Source organism: Polypterus senegalus, chromosome 12 (assembly GCF_016835505.1).
Source record: "Polypterus senegalus isolate Bchr_013 chromosome 12, ASM1683550v1, whole genome shotgun sequence".
NCBI lineage: Eukaryota > Metazoa > Chordata > Cladistia > Polypteriformes > Polypteridae > Polypterus > Polypterus senegalus.
This window is the reverse complement of record NC_053165.1, coordinates 134,513,022-134,533,109: the sequence shown is the minus strand read 5'-3', so window position 1 is coordinate 134,533,109 and position 20,088 is coordinate 134,513,022. Positions and strand designations below refer to the sequence as shown.

At 43.1% G+C, this 20,088-nt stretch overlaps 1 protein-coding gene across 2 annotated transcripts in view; it reads left to right on the top strand.

The window, feature by feature from the left end:
• iqch (IQ motif containing H) overlaps positions 1 to 20,014 on the top strand; it is a 98,991-nt gene extending 78,977 nt beyond the window's left edge. For both annotated transcript variants that reach the window (XM_039773511.1, XM_039773512.1), the window contains exons 15-21: positions 602 to 722; positions 889 to 1,175; positions 6,839 to 6,991; positions 13,548 to 13,673; positions 18,425 to 18,486; positions 18,753 to 18,861; positions 19,113 to 20,014. In XM_039773511.1, coding sequence (XP_039629445.1) covers positions 602 to 722; positions 889 to 1,175; positions 6,839 to 6,991; positions 13,548 to 13,673; positions 18,425 to 18,486; positions 18,753 to 18,861; positions 19,113 to 19,223 — 969 coding nt within the window. In that variant the 3' untranslated portion in view covers positions 19,224 to 20,014. The remainder of the gene's footprint in view (positions 1 to 601; positions 723 to 888; positions 1,176 to 6,838; positions 6,992 to 13,547; positions 13,674 to 18,424; positions 18,487 to 18,752; positions 18,862 to 19,112) is intronic.
• The last annotated feature ends 74 nt before the right edge of the window (positions 20,015 to 20,088 follow it).

Genomic DNA, 20,088 nt, shown 5'->3' with positions numbered 1-20,088 from the left:
TCTTCTTTACCCCAGGGTCATTCCATTTAGGCTCTGCTACTCATTCCTTATTCCTTGTTTGGGGTCCCATTTACACTTAGATACTCCAACAAGCTCCTCAGGACTTAAGATGCCACTGCTACCCAAAAACACTGGTGGTATTCACTGAATTTGGGCTCAAAAAGACATCTGTGCACACTAAAAGGCTTGTCAGCGTCAATGTAATATGAACCCCAGAAACACTGTATTCTTATACAGAAGATACACAGTACATATCCTCCTTTGGCACTAGACACACCACTAGACTTTTCAGCTCTCCTGTACCCACCTGAACCCAGGCAGTTCCATATAAGGAGAGATGTCCCCTCAGGGTTCGTCACTGCCATAGCACCTGGGCCCATCAATGCAGTCCAGTGAGTGTGTGGTCACAAGGATACACAGAAACACCAATGGGTCTGAGGGCTAGCATGGAGACTCGGCTGTACCACAGGCCCATTTAGAGTACCGAGCCATGCTGACACCCTGGAACACCAGCAGGTCTATGACATGGCTGAAGTGCCTTCATGGATGCACTCATATGGGCCATTTGGGAGGCTCATATCTATTTTTTTTTCTTTTACAGGAGCCGGCATTGCTACATATCTTAGAGGAGCTGCCTGGATTTCTAGAGCAGCATGTCCAGCTGGTCACGAAAGTAAGATTCTCATCTTGGGATGTGTTCCTGGAAGCCTTTCTGAGCCAAGGTTTGAATTTTGCTTATATCCATATAGTTTTGATTTTTATATCATTTTTCATGGTTGGGTGTGGGCCGGTGAAAGCCATCATATTGGCATCAGTCCTAACCAAGTCTAGTGGCTGTTGTACCCTCCTACTAAAACCCTCCCTTTTGCTCTTATCTGCTTCTATTAGGGGGTGTAGTGGAAGCCGTGCCACCATCTGACAGCATCACCAATCTAACTGTGGACATGCTAGTGGAGCCCAATGGTGAGGTGTCCATGATGTCTTGTGGAGATCAGATCCATGCTGGCAGCCCATTTCAGTTTAGTGGCTCTACTGTTCCCCAGTCCTCCATGGAGCCGACTGACCTCCACACACTCTGCATGAGGATTGGCGAGACCTGCAAAGCCAGAGGTGTGCTTGGCTATTTCTCTATTGATTTTGTGACCTTCCTACACCCTCGGACAATGCAGCAGCAGGTGAGTGGACTGAGGGCAGTCTGTCTGGACATTGGTAATGCCACAGTGGTATAGGGGCCTGGTTGTGGGTTGGTTGAAAATTGGGATTCCTGGAGTCTGTTATGGTACAGTTAGTACTGGAGTGCTACAGTTTCTGGGAGCAGCAGTCACCAGACAGTAAAAGGATGAAGCCAGAGCTTCATCCACCTGGATTCTGCAGAAAATGTCCACTAGGGGGCAGCAAAATAAGTGAGATGTGATCATCGGGCAGCGTCCATAATAAGAGAGCAAGTAAAGGCCTTTCAGGACATCCTGCCCCGCGGGATTTTTGTCATCTGCACTCTGGTAAGTATTCTCCTTTCCTCAGTTTGTCAACATTTGCATGGATTCCAGGCAAGATGACTTACTGTAGACACCTACCCATGTTTTTTTTTCTAAACTTTACTGGCACCTAAAGATGCTATTCATTTCTGAAGAGGGGAATTTCAAGCTTAACGCAACTGTGAGATCTAATTTAGCTCCACTTACAGCAAATGTCCTTGTCATCAGGCCTGCATCCCCTTAATTCAAACACACACCCAAACATCCCTCTTCTTTATTCCCCAGCGTGGGTGGAAAGTCATGCATTCTACAATAATGAGCTCCGCTAATCTCTACCATAAAAAAAAAATAAAAGGCACGCTTGTTTACTGACTTAACACTGACTTGACCCACAGTTGTGCCCTCAAGTGTGGCACTGGGTGCTCTCAGCTTGCATTAGAGACCATTAAGAGGTACGCAACGGGTGTGAAGTACAAATGCGTCTGCGTCTCAGCATCCATTTGCATTGAAACCTGTTGCTGGAAGGCGCCGTGCGGGTCACATGTTTGCCCCCCCCAAGCCCTAAAGCGCTTTGTGGAGTAATGGAGCCTCAGCTGCAGGGCTGCCGGCGCTAATGAAAAGCACACAATGCCCGCAGGTCCAGTCCGGGCTCGTATTTCCGTGTGCTTTGTTATGCCTGACAATGAGGCGGAGAGGAGTATTAACTGCAAGACATGTGAAAACACAGCTGCTATTTCCCACAGTAAAAAGGTGCCCTTCATTCCTGTTGCTATACTGAAAGTGTCTGGGACACACTTACAGCCTGGCATCACTGGCAAAGTGGCAGGAGAGATAATTAACAAGAGTAACTGAATACCAGTTTGTAAGCAGTATTCAAGCAGTGGTCAGTGAGGGTACAGATCTACCCCAAAAAGAATAAGGTAGAAGAACACGTGTCAGCCAGGCTCAGATAAGCGCCAGGCAGTAAAGGGCAGGCGGGTCAGTCAGTAAGTGTTGGCAGGTATTAGGAAGAGAGGAAAAAGTGAAACATGGTGGAGTGAAAATGAAGGTAAGCAGTGCTCAAAACAGGGCAAGGTGAAATGGGGTCAGTGTGGGACGGATTGTCTCCTTTGGCCTAGCAAATTGTCAGTGGCCCCTCCCACTTCTGTCTGTTGCCAAGCAGCAGACACTGATAGGAGGGGCAAAAATCAATTTCTAGGGAAAACAAGTTGCTCAGCTAAATCCTGACAACATGTGAGCACCAGGGCGGTGGAAGTGATGGCAGGATGGCACTGGCCAGTAAATGCAAGGCAACAACCTTTGAGTTGAATGGTCAGTAACAGCCAAGTACTGGTCATTCAGCAAGTGTCAATCAAAGAGGAGCAGATGGCTATGGAAAGGAAGACCAGGCATAAAGCTTTGGTTGGCAGTGGTGAGTGCAGGAACCCTTCAGTAAGAGGCAGGTGTTCCCAACTAAGACGTGGAAAAGATATGTTTGCTATCTTTGTTTTGTTGTAATCTAATATTTATTGACAATGAACAATAGGAATAGAAAGAACAGAACAGTGTTAGGATTAGTAGTCCTAATAAGTACGTGGAAAACAGAAAAACTACAACAGACCTGTTTCAAAAGTCATTAACAACAACTAAAAATAACATAGAAAATATATTTGTGGTGACTAAGTTAACTGTGCTCCCAAAAACCCCTTGTAATATCAAAACATCATGAAAATAAGTTAGTCAAGGTAAGAAAAAGAATCCATTCATAACAGTGTTGACCGTTGTGGCCTTCCAGGCGTGGCACTGAGCCCCAAACCCTTAACACAATTACTCCACAACAGTCCTGGGTTTAAAGAACTTCTTTTTTATAAAACAAAAGTACTTTTTCCACAGGCTCTTCACACTCCATAGATCTTCTTTTCTTTCCTCCACTCCTATCCAGGCAAGCTTTGGCCTCCTCCTGTCTCAACTTCGACTCACTACTGTGGAAGGATAATGCAGACACAGGTTCAAGTGTTAGGTCGCTTTCCTTGTGCACCCTTCTGTTTTATAACAGAAAGTCAAATTATAGATAACAAAGCAAAGGCATTTGGCTATTGGTGTCACTCTCTGGGGCTTAGCGCTTAACATAAAGCGTGGAGTTCCTTCTCCTGTGGTCATCTGGGTTCAAGTGAATCGCACTTCCTCTGTGAGGTCAGAATAAATGGGTGACTGCCGAGAAGGGGAAGGGCGGAAGTCGTGTCAGGGTTCGTCAACTCTGAACAATGGGGATAAAGAAGAGACAGGTAGTGACAGAGCCCCCTCTATCCCTGGGGTAGTAGTAATCACCATGGCAGAGTCCTCTGTCAGTGTGCATGCATGACACCCTATAATTCTTAACTCTTAGCTCCTAAGAATTGATGGCTGTTAAAACTGGTTCTGGTGTCACTTCTGGGTCAAAACCCCTTCTGTTCTTTCACACAAAACACAAAAATGATGGTGAGAGGCAAGTCGTCCCAGGATTTTTACCCAGCTGGGATGCCAGTATAATTGAGGGACAGGGGAAGACAGTTTGTTCTAGTCATTGTCTTCCCCAGCCCCCCTGGGTTACAGCACCGCTGCAGATTCCCACAGAGCATATTGGGAACTGTAGTTCTTTGGCACGGCCCTGTTGGGTTCCAAGGGTGTCACCAAGGAGCACTGAGGGGACTAGCAAGCCCTATATTGTTGGGTCCAACCTCACTTGGAAGTGCTTCCGAGGGACAGTTTCAGGACATTGGAATAACTACTGGGTGTTACATAAAAGAAGCAGCCTGCTACAGTTCAGGGGGCCAGAGTCGGGAAAAGGAAGACGGAGCTTGCCGGAGGAGTTGAGGAGAGAAGGAAAGTGAAATGACAAAATTGCAGAGTGCTGAATTAAAGTGTGGTTGTGCTGTGGGAAATGGTTCATTGTGGAAGAGTCTCACACATTAAAAACCCTTTATTCATCTGCAATCTGTGTCCAAACCTTTTGTGTGGGAAGTTAGGGGGGCTGCCATGCCCCCTGATGACCACAAGGGGTTGTCATTCTTGTAGAAGCCCAACAGTATAATGTAGGAGGCTGTGCACAATTTCAAAAGCCTGTCTGCTGCTTTACGCCATCACTTTAATAGTTATTTCTGGGGGCCATTCCTGTTAACTAACAAAGTGGCATCCGTGGCAGAGCATACAGATGTTGGTGTCCCTTCTGGGTAATTTCCCAAACGTTGTAATCTTATGGTTCTGAGTCTGTCTAACATTACGCATTGTAGCAAAGGTCTGTAGTGATACTGTGTAAAGAACAGATGAATATTTTTGAGAAGGCGGGTGAATGTCTGTCGGATGAAAAGGGTTATCATCAGTAACTGAAAATCAAGTATTTAGTGAAGGACAGACAAATACTAGTAACACCAGTCAGTGAAGGTGTAGAAAGGACCATTCAGTAAAGACAAGCTGGCTTTGGCTAAAAAATGTTGCGAAGTAACCACTAGAAAAGAATGTGTGAGCTTCAGTTAGTTAGGGCCCAACAAACTGTGAATAGAGAGCTGCAACTAATTGAGGGGCAGATAAGCCAAGCTGGCCCTGATCAATGATGGAACAAGAAATTCATAATTATATAAGGATGGGAGTAAACAAAAAGTGGAAGGTAATTGGCTGTCCAGCCCAGGCTAATGAGAGATAATTAGCCTTGGTTAGAGAGGGGCTTGTCTGCTCTGGTTCCAAAGGGTCAACCATATTTGGATCAGAGAAGGTCAAGCAGTTATTGGTGTGTGTGGATTAGTTAAGAAAACTTCATCCCTCCACACTTACAACCCACATATTCAGTTCAGGGGCCCATATTGCCTTCAACAAGGTCAACCATCAGATCCTCCTTGCCACCCTCTCTGAATTTGGGATCACTGGGACTGTCTACAGTTGGTTTGAATCTTAGTAGATCCTACCATGTGTCCTGGCAACTAGAGATGTCAAGAATGCATCTGGCAAGTGCGGGGTGCCCCATGGATCAGTGCTGGGCCCTCTCCTCTTCTCTCTATACACCTCCTCAAGATTACCCATCATTCTGTCCCTTGATTTCTCTTATCAGTGCTATGTTGATGATATGCATGTGAACCCGTCATTCCATCCAGAGGGCCACACTGTATCAGCTAGTGTCTCACTGATATTTCAACTTGGATGAAGGAGCACCATCTCCAGCTCAACCTTGCAAAGATGGACTTTCGTTATTTCAGAATTTCCATCTATTCAGCACCCCATTGCTGTTCAGTTTCGCTCATTCTTGCTAATGCCAACCAGCATTAGTGATCAATGACCAGCACTCCTTCACTGACCTTGTTGCTACAGTCTCTCATTCTTACTGATTTGCTTTGTACAACATCTCTGCAAGATTAGACCGCATCTGACAAATTATGCACCACAACTGCTGGTCCAGGCTTTAGCCTTGTCACATCTGGACTACTGCAACTCTCTCCTGACAGGAGTACCAGCATGTGTCACCAAGCCACTGCAGATGATTCAAAATGCAGCAGCACATCTAGAGTTCAACCAACTGTGGCAGGCAAACTTCACTCCTCTTTTGGTTCCCGGAAGCAGCACACGTCAAGTTCAAGTCATTAGTCGTCAAGTCATTAGTTATTAGGTCAATACCTATGTAAATCAGGACACTCGTGACCTCCTATGCTCCTCTCACTTATTCAAGTATGCTGATGAATGATTTCTGGCCATACCATCTCTGCGTGGCGTTAAATCTCAATCCAGACTCTTTTCATGTGTATCTCCTAGCTGGTGGAACGAGCTGCCTACCTCCATCTGAACTGCTGACTCCCTCAATGTGTTTAAGAAACATTTGAAGTCTCTCAGTTTCTGTGAATATCTGTCTGGTGTTAGCTGTTAGATTTTTGTATCCAAAAATTTACATTTTCTGAGGTCTTCACTTGTGATGATCAGTTTTGTACCCTTGCCCTGTAACAGTTGTTCCCGAACAGATCCCCTGGACTGGTGTGTTTATTCCATTATGTCAACCTCTTTTGTAAGCTACTTTGGATAAAAGCACCTGCTAAGCATATACACTTATTTTAATAAATTGTTAAGAAGAACCCCCTTTAGTTCTCAATACTACTTGGTTGAGGATTTGTTCAATAACATAAAGTTGTATCTTTAGCCCCATTGACAAGGAGCAGTGGTCAAGTCTTCACGTATTGGTTAGTAATAATTTTGCCAACAATTGCTTGCCATCTCTGTAATGATGCTTGATTGCTTAAAGAAGGGCCTTCTACAATTGGCTTAATATCTTCATTACATCAACCATACCAGAATATTCATGATTATACTGACAACCTGACTTATTTCTAGAGAGTGGGAGATGTCAGCTTGTTCATTTACTCGTGTAGGTTTGGGCTACAGACCTGGATCTGCGATACAGTGACCAGCTGTCCATGACCCAACTGATGCTAATGATGTCTGGTGGAACCTTGGACTGTAGGAGCAGCAGCCTGGAGGTACCACTGCCAATGAGTGAAGTCCAAGGGCAAGACAGTCTGGAGGTAGGTGCATATTGTGGGTTACAGTACTGCAGTGTCACTACTCACCACACTCTAATCCCAGTCATGCATACTGGGTGCCAACTGTAACTGGTGTGGTGACTCAGCATCTCAACTCAAAGCCTCCAAGAGAAGCTAAAAAAAAATTTGAAAGGACTGCCAGACAGGGGGATCACCCAGACTCTGGAAGGTGTCAGTCAAGATGCCTTATAATGACCATTCAAGGTGCTCCAATTCTCTCCTCAAATGCCAGGTCACATACTAATGAATGAACCTTTTCAAGCCCACCCACTGTCTCTGGCGCATGCTGCAGAAATCGTCTCATTTACTTGCCTCATGCTGTCTAGCTCTTGAAAAATACCCCACAATAAAGGTTGGTTGTGGTTAAATAGTATTAGTGCTGCAATTATGTGCAGAAGCAATTGTGTGAGAATGCCAAATACATTATTGTTCTGATAAATGAGTCTAAATAATCAGCACATTAATAATTCATATGACAATTCATTACCAAAGGGTTCCTGTTTGTGTGTGTGCTTGTGCACGTGATGCTATCGCACAGTTTGTCCTTGTGCTCGTCTGCGGATTTGTTGCATCTGTCCACGTCTGTGCTTGAATATTTGTGTGCACTGTTGGTGTTCTGCTCCTTTATGTACTGAGCATACGTCTGTGTCTTTATGTGTGCAATATCCTTACATGTTGATAATTGTCTGTGAATGAAGACATGCATGAATTCATTCTGCTTTTATTAGAGTGGATATACATGCATAGGTGCATCTCAGATTTTTATATACATTGTGTATTGTATTCATATAAACATATGGAACACTACTTATAATACACAGTCCTAATGGATGAATAGATGGGCATCTTGCTTGGGACTGATGATTCTTTATCTAGTTGGTGTGCCTTTATAATGCAGGGTCCTAATAGAAGAGTGGGCATCCTGCACAGGATAAATAATTCCTTTCCTGGCCGCTAGGAAAAATGAATGGATTGAAGGGGTCTGCCTCCAGGGGCCATATACACCCGCAACACGATGGCAGTATTTGTCTGGTGGGTTGCCCATAAATTTACTTTCTTGCAAGATGTGGCCTGTAGGGGGCACAACTGAGTCCCAAACCCTCAGACACAATTGTACCACAACAGTCCCAGTTCAACTAAAGTTCTTTTAATTTAAACAATACCTTTTATTCAAAATACAGCACAACACTTTCTTTTCATTTTTTCCTTTGCTTTTTCTGCACCTCTTCTGCTCCCAGATGAATTTTGTCCTTCCTCCTCACTTAACACTAACTCCGCTGAGTCAAGTGAAGGGCTATCCACTCCAGTGCCCCAAAGCACTTCCGAGTCAGGCAGGACCACCACGGTCCTTGTATAGCTACTGTCCAAGAGCTCATCCTGGTAGCTCTCACAGAACCCAACACGGTAGGCATCTTGAGACCACAACCCCATTGCTGCCCTGCAGGTGTTCATACTGGGGCTTGCCAGATGGGATTCTGCCATCCACTGTACAGGGCGGCCGGTGCTCTGTCCATAGCAGGCAGTCAGCCCCTGTGCTGACCTTCCCAGTCAGTTCCCAAGTCCATCCCGGGTGTCACTCAGAGGTTGTTAAGACACCACTCCCACTATAGCCGCTGTAACCTCCATCTACCTCCAGGTCCTGTAATAGAAAGGAGATATAATTGGTCCCTCCCTGACCTTTCATTATCAAGACCTCCTGGCCAGGTAAGGGAGCAGTGTCTATACCAGCTGGGATGCCGGTTGGTCTTTCACAAGAGTAACATGGACGTTCTTGTCCCACTGGACAGCCCTCCTTGGTTTCATGGGAGCCATCAGTAGGAGCTGCAGGCAGGATGATCCCTTATATTACGTAGGTTGCGCCTCAACCTGAAGTGCTTCCTGGAGTGAAGCTGTGGCACCAGACGTACTCCCAGGTCCAGAATAACAGAGACCACTCCACCTTACGTTGGAGGAAGGACAAAACTCACCTGGAGTGGAGGAGAAGCGATTTTACTTGGTGTTTGATCAAGGAACCTGTTACTGCAGCAACAAATATATATGTTTAATTGAATGCAGGATTTGGGGGCTCTGAGATGCCCCCTAGTGGACAAAATGTATATTTACATACAGTATATCTGAATGCCTCATCACATCCATGTTAAGTTTGTAAATATTTGTAAGTACGTGCACACATATGCATCAGCGTACACATGCCTATGAGTCTGTGTGTAATTGTACTGGGATGTATCAAACCAATGTCTGAGCCTGTGGAATTTGATGTGCACGTGTGCATCAGGTTGTAGTTATCCTTGTCACTGAGTAACGAGCAGAACAAGCAAGTCTCGATTTGAACACAGTTTCTTATTGGCCACCTCCGACTGGCTAACTGCCTCTCTCACAGCTTCACCGGCTAATTGCTAAAGTGTGGTGCACGACTGGTGGAGGCTGAAGTGGTTCTCCTCCGTCTACGTTAGGTGCGTTGATTAGTGAGGAGAGTGCTACATGAATTAATTATTAATAATTTGAAGAAAATGACATTAAAACTTGTTTCAAAGTGTGATTTAGAAATTGCAAAATGCAAAACTCATTGAAAAGAGATTTTTTTTATTGGAGGTTTCAAAGTTTTTTTGTAGTGGAAAACGAGTGTGGTGGACTGATTTATAACGTTAAAGTTGATGAATATTTTGTATGTGTTTATCTGTAAACTAGACAAAGCAAATATAATATTAGATGGTGTTTTCAGGAGGCATGTTTTACTTCATTGATGAGAACAGCGGTGCTTTGATGTCTGCCTATCCAACCTCCCGTGTCTTTAGGACTGACTCAGGATGTGACATCGGACCAGCTTGGCAAGGTTTGGACTTGAAGGGCTGCCATAAAGCGACTAAACAAAGCAACTGGGGGATTAGTTGTGTCAGATTTCTATTGGTCTACAGTATTGCTCTTTATGATTGGTTATGAATCAGAGGCCATTCTGTACCACAATGCCCCTTTGGTTTGTGTTTTATGGTTTAGGAATGGTATAAAGTTGGTCACCTTGCCTTTACCCATCTCTCTCTCTCTCTCATCATCTGGCCATGATGAAGAAAACTCAGTCTCGGCAGCCATAATGAGACAGGCATGTAGTCAGTTTCAATACTCCATTTAAAGGCCATGTAGTAGTAAAATAACTAGACTGAAGATAAGCCAAGAGCTGCCTATGGACGCAAGATGCAAAGCTACTTAGGCTGTGAGGGTATGTTGCCAATACTGTATTCACATTGAATTCTGCTTCCTTAATACATTTGTATCAATAATACACAATCAAATGTGTAACTTAACTCTTGTCTGATTCTTTACTCTGTCTAGTTTGCCTGCAGTTACAGATGTAGAGAGGAGGAAGTGCTAGATTACCTGACCACTGAGTGATAAGTGACATTTTATTAAGATGTACACAATAAAAAGTATAAAAGGTGAAAATAAGGCAATGCCATGACAAATGATGAGGAATCCTGCTTCCTAAAACCTCTCCTCCACTTCTGAGTTTACCTGTATGTTTTTCTGAAGCTGCGTATTGCAGCTGATCTGTCGCACACTAGTAGAAATCTGTTATGTTTATGCCTCTCCTTCACATCACAGCAGAGGAGCATAGCGCGCTTTTTAAAATGTGACATGCTGATATTGAGTTTAGGTTTTAAAAAGCAGGTGGGCTTTGCCTATGGCCTGACCCAGTGAACTGCCAGCTCCTCTCTCTGGTATTTATTCATTTTTTTTTCTTCCTTTTTTCCCTTTGTGGCAGTACACCCATTACTTAGTAAGCTACCCTTTCGTGCTTCTTGATTCATGCAGAAGATGTTGAGGATATGCACTCTCTAAGCGCCATGGAGCTTTCCTGTCTGTTACTGTGTTTTCTCCTCAAGAGAATCTCACTACGTGAGAAGCCGCCCCTTCACGCCAGCTGTTATGATTCAGACAGAAATCATTTTTTGTGCTTTTTATAAACCTTGTTTCAAGGTCATTTTGACATGTTGGAATGATTTGGACATCACAGAGTCTCCTTGTGTGGTTATTTGTATGTTATTAGCCAAAGTACCAGGTACTGCTTGGGTATATTTGCAGAATGGGTTGCAGAGAAAAGAACACAAAGGTTCATGTGTTTTTTCAAAGGGTGACGCTGTTGTTATTGCTAGCTGTCCCATCCATCATCCACACTGCCTCTCCGTCCATGTATCTGCTATTGTGAGTTGAGAATGTGTTCGTTTTAGGTTTAAAATTGTGGTAACTCTTTGCTGGGTTGTATCCATAAATGCTGTCATGTCTGACTCATCCTCTTATTTCAGGCTGGACAAATTGTCCCTAGTGTGTGTTTGGTGTGTTTGTGTGTGTGTGTGCCCTGCAGTGGGCTGCCACCCTGTGCTGGCTGGGATTGGCTCCAGCAGACCCCCGTGACCCTGTTTTAGGATATAGCGGGTTGGAAGATGACTGACTGACTGACTGACAGTTCATAGTTGGAGGTTTCACTTGCTCTGAACCAGCAGGTGGCACTGGTGTGCAAACTGTAGCACATACAAAAAAAGAAAACACTGGGATGCCCAGGGTCAACATTTTGGGTCTTATCCATGTGGCCCTGAGAGAAACTATACAAAATTCAGTCCATATTGATCAAGGGGTGTAGGATTGTACAGGAAACAGAGAGACAGACATTGTGTTTTATTATGTTGTCACACGTGTTGCCACAGGGTCATCTTTCGGTCTCACCTAAGGTATGTGGTACCACCCCAGGATGAGAGGGGGCGCTGTCGCTAACAGTCTTGTCTCCCTTTTCCCTGACAGCATTGAGAAACTGCCCCTATGAGGGCAACGAGGCCCCGACCTTTATTATAAAAGGGAGACGCTTCCAGAAAGGTGGTGTCTCATTTTCGACCTGACCGCCATAAAGAGCAAGAGAGAGACAGAGAAAGTGCGTCCATTAAAAGAGCACTGTTTGCAGTGCTATTGTCCCAGCCAGAGGGTGCCATTGAGGGCACCGTGTTTTATTAAAATTTTGGGGTTTTTTGTTGGAATGAAATTGGGTTTTGCCCAGTTGGCATGCCAAGTATTTGGCTTTTACCTTATCTCATCTTTTGCCTCTGCTACAGCACAATGTATAGAATTCTAATCAGCTGATGTTTGATTTACTGCAACCCCATTTTGTTTATGCATTGACATTGCTACTTGGTGTAGCTGTTGCTAGGAAAAGGGTCCCGGTTGCTAGGTCACTCCCCACCAGCCCCCAGAAGTGACATATAACGTGACATGATCATTCTTTAAAAGTTGACATCAAACGCTCATTGATGTCTGAGATTGTTGTTAGTCGTTCCCAGTGGATTTGCCTCTCCTCGTGATCTCCAGTTTACGAATCACAGCAAGGCCTTTTGACTCCATTTTTTTTCTAAGTTTTTGGTATTGGTGTCCGATTCTCTTAATCTTCTGGTTTTGACTTTTACTACGATTAAGGTGACAATCCTTCTCCCGATCCTTTTTTGTCAGCTTATTTTTGTAGCAGCAGAGTTTTTAGGTTTTAAAAAGCAGATGGGTTTTGCCTATGCCCTGACGCAACTGAACTGCTAGCTCCTCTCTCTCTGGTATTCATTCTTTTTTTCTTCTTTCTTTTTCCTTCATGGCGGTATACCCATTACTTGGCAACTATCCATATCTGTTTCTTGATTCTTGCAGAAAAGGCTAAGGATATGCAGTCTCTAAGCTCCATGGAGCTTCAGGTTTCTTTTCTGTCTCCGATGCATCTTTAGGATTGCGATTGCCAAGTCTGTCATCATAATTGGTCAAGTGGGGATCGTATCAACTAGAATGCTTCAGGCACCTCATCAAGATATCTGCACGTGACAGGACATTGATCCATTAGAGACCTTCATTTAAATGCTGAATTAATGAATGAAAATTTTTCCAGAAGGGACTAAACATCTTTCTTCTTCATCAATGGCACACATTTTGCTGAAAACAGAATGCCAATTTGTTTCATGAATTTTTCCATGAAGTGAAACACCGGGTTTCACTGCAAATTCAATTTCACACTAACTGTTTCAGTCATCACCACTATAACTAACCTTGCATATGGGCATTATATTTAAAGTGATGTCTGATTATACTGTATATGCGTTTATGTGTTTATATTTATAGATATACTACTTTGTGCATAGGCATTTTTCCAAGTCTATATATATGGTTGCAAATTAGTAGATGTCCATACATTTGAAAGTTTATGAGTGTGTGTTAGTGTGGGTTTATCTGTGTGTGCAGCTTTGCATACATGGCCAATCGTGCAAACCCAGTAGAAGGATGTAGGTGAGCACTTGGCTATTTGTGCACTGTACTGGAAAGGCTGCCATTCATTAATACATGGAATATTACAGATTATAATTTTGCTTTGTAAATCATTCCACTTAATTAAAATGTTAAAATTAATAGGCATGCACCCACCTACAGTACTGTACCCTTGTGCCACTTGTACTGGTGAAGGTGCCCTCACACTACTCTACAGATCAAGGTGTGTGTGTGACAAACTTTTGATGATCTTCTTCAGGGTCCTGGAAGCTCCTGCCGCTATGCTGTGATGTGTCCCCACCTCAGACACACTAACCTGTCCATGGTGCAGTACAAAGTATTCCTTCATATGTGCCAGGCACTTGGAGTTGGATTTGACATCAAGGTAAGACAGACTGTTAATGCAGTAAGAATATCTTTGTTCACTAATTTAAGGCTATGGCAATGGCCACAGTAGGTGTCCTTCATTATAGGCCATTAGGTGTGTCAGCCTCAAGCGCTCATCTCTAGGGAAATTTCAAAGGATTATTTAATCAACTAAAGTTGGTTTAAGATGTTCCACTAGTTAATCTGACATATTGCCCAAACTAAAAGTTCAAGTGTGTTACAGTGAATTCAGAAAGTACTCGCCATCCTTCATTTTTTTGACATTTTGTTGTTACAGTATTGTGCTAAAATCATCCATCCATCCATCCATTATCCAACCCGCTATATCCTAACTACAGGGTCACAGGGGTCTGCTGGAGCCAATCCCAGCCAACACAGGGCGCAAGGCGGGAAACAAACCCGGGGCAGGGCGCCAACCCACTGCAGGGCGCGCACACACACACACACACACACACACACACACAAGGGACAATTTAGAATCGCCAATGCACCCAACCTGCATGTCTTTGGACTGTGGGAGGAAACCAGAGCAGACACAAGGAGAACATCCAAGCTCCATGCAGGTAGGAAACCGGGAAGTCTCCTAACTGCGAGGCAGCAGCACTACCCACTGCACCACCGTGCTGCCCCACTAAAATCATTTCAATTATTTTTTTTGCCCAAAAAAAGCAACACTTTATACCCCAGAATAAAAAAAGCAAAAACAACATTTTAGAATTTTTTTGTAAATTTGTCAAAAATAAAAAAGTGAAATATCACATTGATACAAGTATTCAGGCTGTTTGCTATGATGCTCTTCATATCTGGCTCAGGTGCCTGCCAGTCTGTTGATCATCATTGAGATGTTTCTACACCTTGTTTGCAGTCCACCTGTGGTCGGCTCAGTTGATTGCACATGATTATGAAAGGCGCACCCCTGTCTATACAAGGTCCCAACAGTTGACAAGTTTTATCACAGCAAAAACGTAGTCAGGGGTTTGAAAGAATTCCCGGCATAGCTTACAGACAGGATTGTGTAAAAGCACAGATCTGGGGAAGGCCACAAAAACTCTCTGCAGCATTGAAGGTACACAAGAGCAAAGTGGTCTCCATAATAATGGAATACATTTGGAACAACCATGACACTTCCAGGAGCTGGCCAACAGGACAAACTGAGAAATAGTGTGAAAGGTGACCAAGAACCTAATGGTTACTCAGGTTGAGCTCCAGAGGAGCTTTGTGGAGATGAGAGAAACATCCAGAAGGACAACCATCATTACAACACTCCACCAATAAGGGCTTTATGACAGACTGGCCAGACAGAAGCCTCTTCTAATACACAAAGTAGCCCACAGTGTCATGTCTGGAGAAAACCAGGCTCTGCTCATTACCTGTGCAAGACCATTCCAATGGTGAAGCATAATGTTGGCAGCATCGTGTTGTTTGGTTGTTTTTCAGTGGCAGGAACTGGGAAACCAGACAGATATCCTTAATGAAAACCTGTTCCAGAGTACTCTGGACCTCAGACTGGCCCAAAGATTCACCTTTCAACAGGACAGTGACCCTAAACACAAAGCAAAGACAACACAGGAGTGGCTTAGGGACAACTCTAGGAATGTCCTTCAATGGTCCAGAGTCTGGACCTGACCCCAATCGAATATCTCTGCAGAAACCTGAGAATAGTTGTCTGCTGATGTTCTCCATCTGACCTAACAAGAGACTGAGAGGATCTGCAGAGAAGAAGGGGACAAAATACCCAAATGCGTGTGTGTGAAGCTTGTTGTGTCAAACCCAAGAAGTCTTCAGGCTGTAGTAAACGCCAAAGGTGATTCACGTACTGAGTAAAGGGTCTCAATACTTGTGTCAACAGAATATTTTAGTCTTTTAATTTTTAATAAATTGACAAAAAATTCTAAAATCCTTTTTACTTTCTCATATACAAAGTATAGGGAATGTATTGGAATCCTCCAAAAATTCCATTTCGAGATTTTGATGATCTCGATGTTTTAGACCTCCCTGAGTGTGAAAATACCATTTTTGGAATTATGTCTGTGTGTGTGTTTGTGTAAACATGATAACTTGAGTATGCTTTCAGTTAGGTCAACCACATTTTGCATTCAAGTATTAGGTACAAAACGTAGATTTCTATCAACTTTTGGGCTATTTCCACTAACCAGAAGTGGTACTTTACCTTTTATTCATGCAACTGCAGAGTCCGATTTATTCAACTTTACTTTTATAATAATTGTTCAATATATTATTAATTTGACTTAATTTGTTATTGATGGTTATTTAATGTACATAATATAAAAATATAATCATTGTCTTGCGGTTTACTCCTCAAATTTCCATCCCTTATATCTGAGTATATGAGAAAGTCGAGGGGAGACCGCTCCAGATTCTTTGCTTTGTCATCCTGGAGTATTGAGTGTTGTTTGATGAGGGGAAAAAATTAAAGTAATGGAATTTAGCACAAAGTTGCAACATAGCAAAATACCTTCCATAGTTAGCTGTCACTATACTTGTTACACTGGCACATAACTCACAGCTCATACCCAACTCATCATACAAGGAGATTCTAACGGATGAAGCCCCGAGTTATGTTGTGTTACTCACATAATAATGAAGCGATAGAAATGAAATAAATACAGTGCATACCCTGACAGATGTCTAAATGATCCAACCACATTTGGTGTTGGAAATGGACACCTTCTTCCTGCAAACATTAATCGATATGGAGCTCCATATTGGCAAAGGTATCTGCAAGCATTGTAGGGGTGATGGCAGCAATTTCCCACTCAATGTTTCTCTACAATTGTTCCAGTGTACGAGGCTTGTTCTTTCCTTTCAGTGCTCCCCAAAGGAAGAAATCTGGAGGTGACAAGTCTGGAAAACGAGGTGGTCTTAGTCCCTTTGAAATGACCCGATTGCCAAAAAAACAATTCAGTTAGTGCCATGTTGCGAGCTGGCGTGTGACAGGTTGCCCCCTCTTGCTGGAAATAACTTACACTGATCTCATGGTCATCTAATTTATACACAAATAAGTCATAAAGAGCTCCATGCCTCAATCATATGTACGTTTATCCAGGATACTGTGGTCTTTTATGACCTTTATTTTGTTAGGATTGCTTCATTATTAAGACAGTAATACATTATATCTCGGGGCTCCGCCCTTGGGAATCACCCTGTACTTGACCCCCTTGTGGTTATTTGTTTCGGTGAAGTCACAGGTGTCCCTGTTACTTAATCAGTCAGTGAATCAGCAGTTTCAGTGTAGCATAAGTACACCTTAGATCTCCATGATGTGTGTGTGTCTCTGTATTGATTGGTCCACAGTCCTTATGAGAAGGATTTAAGAGTCGTGATGTACTCTATGCTATCAACTGCCAGAGAGTGCTCAGAAGCCATTAAGAAGGCCAACAGCATGTTAGGATATATAGCGCCTTGATGTGTAGCGTACAAGTCCAAGGAGGTTCTGCTCAAGCTTTGTAACACACTGGTGAGGCCTCATCTGGAGTCCTGTGTACAGTTTTGGTCTCCAGGTTATAAAAAGGACATAACAGCACTAGAAAGGGTCCAGAGAAGAGCGACTAGGCTGATTCCAGGGCTACAGGGGATGAATTATGAAGAAAGGTTAAAAGAGCTGAGCCTTTACAGTTTAAGCAAAATAAGATTAAGAGGTGACATGATTGAAGTGTTTAAAACTATGAAGGGAATTAGTACAGTGGATCGAGACTAAGACTTTAAAATGAGTTCTTTAAGAACAAAGGACACAGTTGGAAACTTGTTACAAGTAAATTTCACGCAAACATTTGGAAGTTTTTCTTCACAAAGACAACCACAAGCTTGTGGAATAAACTACCAACAAGCATGGTAGACAGTAAGACTTCAAAACTTGACTTGATGTTATTTTGGAAGAAATAATTGGTTAGGACTGGCAAGTTTTGTTAGGCTGAATGGTTTGTTCTCGTCTAGATTGTACTACACGACAGTCTTGCTCATTTGTCTATCTGTCTAGTCCCTGTGAAGCTAACCTGACATTTTAAAGAGTGTAGGTCATCTCTGCCTTCAACTTGTCACCTGTGTCCATTGTTTCATAACTGGCTCAGAATGAAATTTCCTAGCTCCAGCTCAACTTGCTGTCTAAAATCTCCTACATGAATTGTATGTTTCAGCTGTCAAAATTGCCAGACTATGGCCTGGCACGATTGACCCTATGACTTGTCCAACATGTAACTCACACTGCTTCCATGGAATCATTCGGCATATGGTTCAACTGACTCATTGAGTTGTCCTCTTCCATTTAGCACCCTTGTCTCCCTGATGAGGTTAAGTTTCACCGATTTTTCCAGTTTGTAGTCCACTTATTCCTAAACTGACACTTTAGTCCCATGGAATTCCATAGTGCTGGGCATCTGAGTCTCTGACTTGCCCTCAATTTTGTTAATTTGTTCCTTTTACTAATGGAGTGAGTTCCTTGGCTGTAGTATTGTGGCACAGCTGTCCCTCTTTCGTGCCTAGTGTTTTACTTTCTTGCTTCTTCTGATTTTCTTTCTTAGTATGTCTTATCATTTTTTTTTTTCAAACTGTTTGCAGTGGGCCTTCACTGGACTCCGATTTGTTCACCCTGCTTGCCCATGCTTAGCTTACGTGAACCTCTGCCTATCTCAGCATGTGGCTTAGCTGTTTCTTAGATTTGTTCCCCTTTATGTTTTTTAAATCTCCAGAACATTCAGCTCAAAGTCAATATTTTTATCTTTATGTTTGCAGGAATGCCAGGGGACACTACTGATTCTGCATGACAACCACAGGAGACAGACTCTGGGGATGCTGTGAGTAAGAATTTACAAACCCCACCCCACTTAGTTTAGCATGCATACGTATGCTCACGCACCCAGAATGCTGTGAGGCAGTGCTGGGTTGATTAATAAAAGATATTTATTACACAAATCGTTGCGTTGACAAGTTAAACCAGCACCTCATCTTTCATTTGTCCCAGTAGAGCGCTGCCTGGGAAGGTTGCAAATACTCATTAAATGAGGGGGGATTGTTTTTAAGGAGTCATTAGTAAAGCCATTTGTTTGGATATCATTACCAGAACAATCGCCGACCATCTCCAGGGGGCCCTCATGACCTTTGCTCGCAATCTCTCTGCCATCCATCAGGAAATCTCGGCACCCAGCATGCAGGGCGAAAGCAACTTCCAGGTACTTCAAATTAATAAGAACCAAGCACGCAAGTGGACCATGTGAGGTGGGCCTTCTCTACTTGGTTATGCCAGGGTCTCTCCTGCTGTACCAGCTCTTCACCACCATGTAGTTTATTTGTGCCCAATCAATTGTTTTCTGAATGATTTGGTGATGTTTTTGGAATGCCAATCATAGGTGGAGTACAACTGGAAAAGATACCAACTTAGCCTGCTTAAATAGGACTAATGTGGTTGTGATCTGCTTTATAGGGCCTGATCAAGGACATCGAAGGAATCTTGGGAATTGCAGTGAAAAACCAGGCTTCTGCTGAGATGCCCACAGAGAATCTGGGAACAGAGACAACTTCTGCACATCCATAATTCAGCTAAAGTGGAAATAGATGTTCATAGGAAAGAACATATGTGTGTCATCTGTGTGCTAGAGATGGTATCTTATCTTGGCACTGACTGGGCATTCTGCCCATAAATAGCCAAAAATATATTTTGGGAATCTGAAGTAGGAGGTCATTTTAATAATGCCTTCATGATGAAGACATGGTGAGAGGGTCAGCCTATGAGGTTAATCAGAGTAAGTGGCCCGTATTAAGGAAATGCATGCCAACAGTCTATTTTATGAAATTATCACCTCTGTTTATGTACAGTATCCATAATAAGTACAGCATTAGAAGAAGCTGAAGGAGTTAGACTCAAAGTCACATGTTTCTCAATGTTTCTGAGCCAGTCATTTATCTTGCCAGGAATCTGTTAACAATTCTGCTCTACCTGTGTACCTCTACGCCTTTATATATCAAATTAAACTTGTGTATTTTTGTATATCACCTCAGTGTTCATTCATTTTATGTGTGTATCACCCAGGCACTTATAGTGTATGTGGGCATCATGTTAGTATATGTTATATGTTGTGCAACCCTGCCACCAAATACCCAAAGGCCCTAGGCCCAGGCTTTAGGTCTACTGTTCAAAATGACTTGACCCCTAAAAAAGTTAAGTCAGCTTTGTCCTACACAGGCATAACAGGATAATGGCAACAGACAATTGATCCTTAACAACAGTGGCGTAGCTCGAGTTCGTGCCACTCGGGGCGCGGTGGGGCAGGGCGGGGCAGTGCTTCAATTTGCCGCCCTCCAACATATCTGAATATGTTAAACTATTTAAATAGAAAATTAAAATGACGTATAGGGAAATGTTAAGATACATTTTGCATAGATTTATTCATTTATAAAGA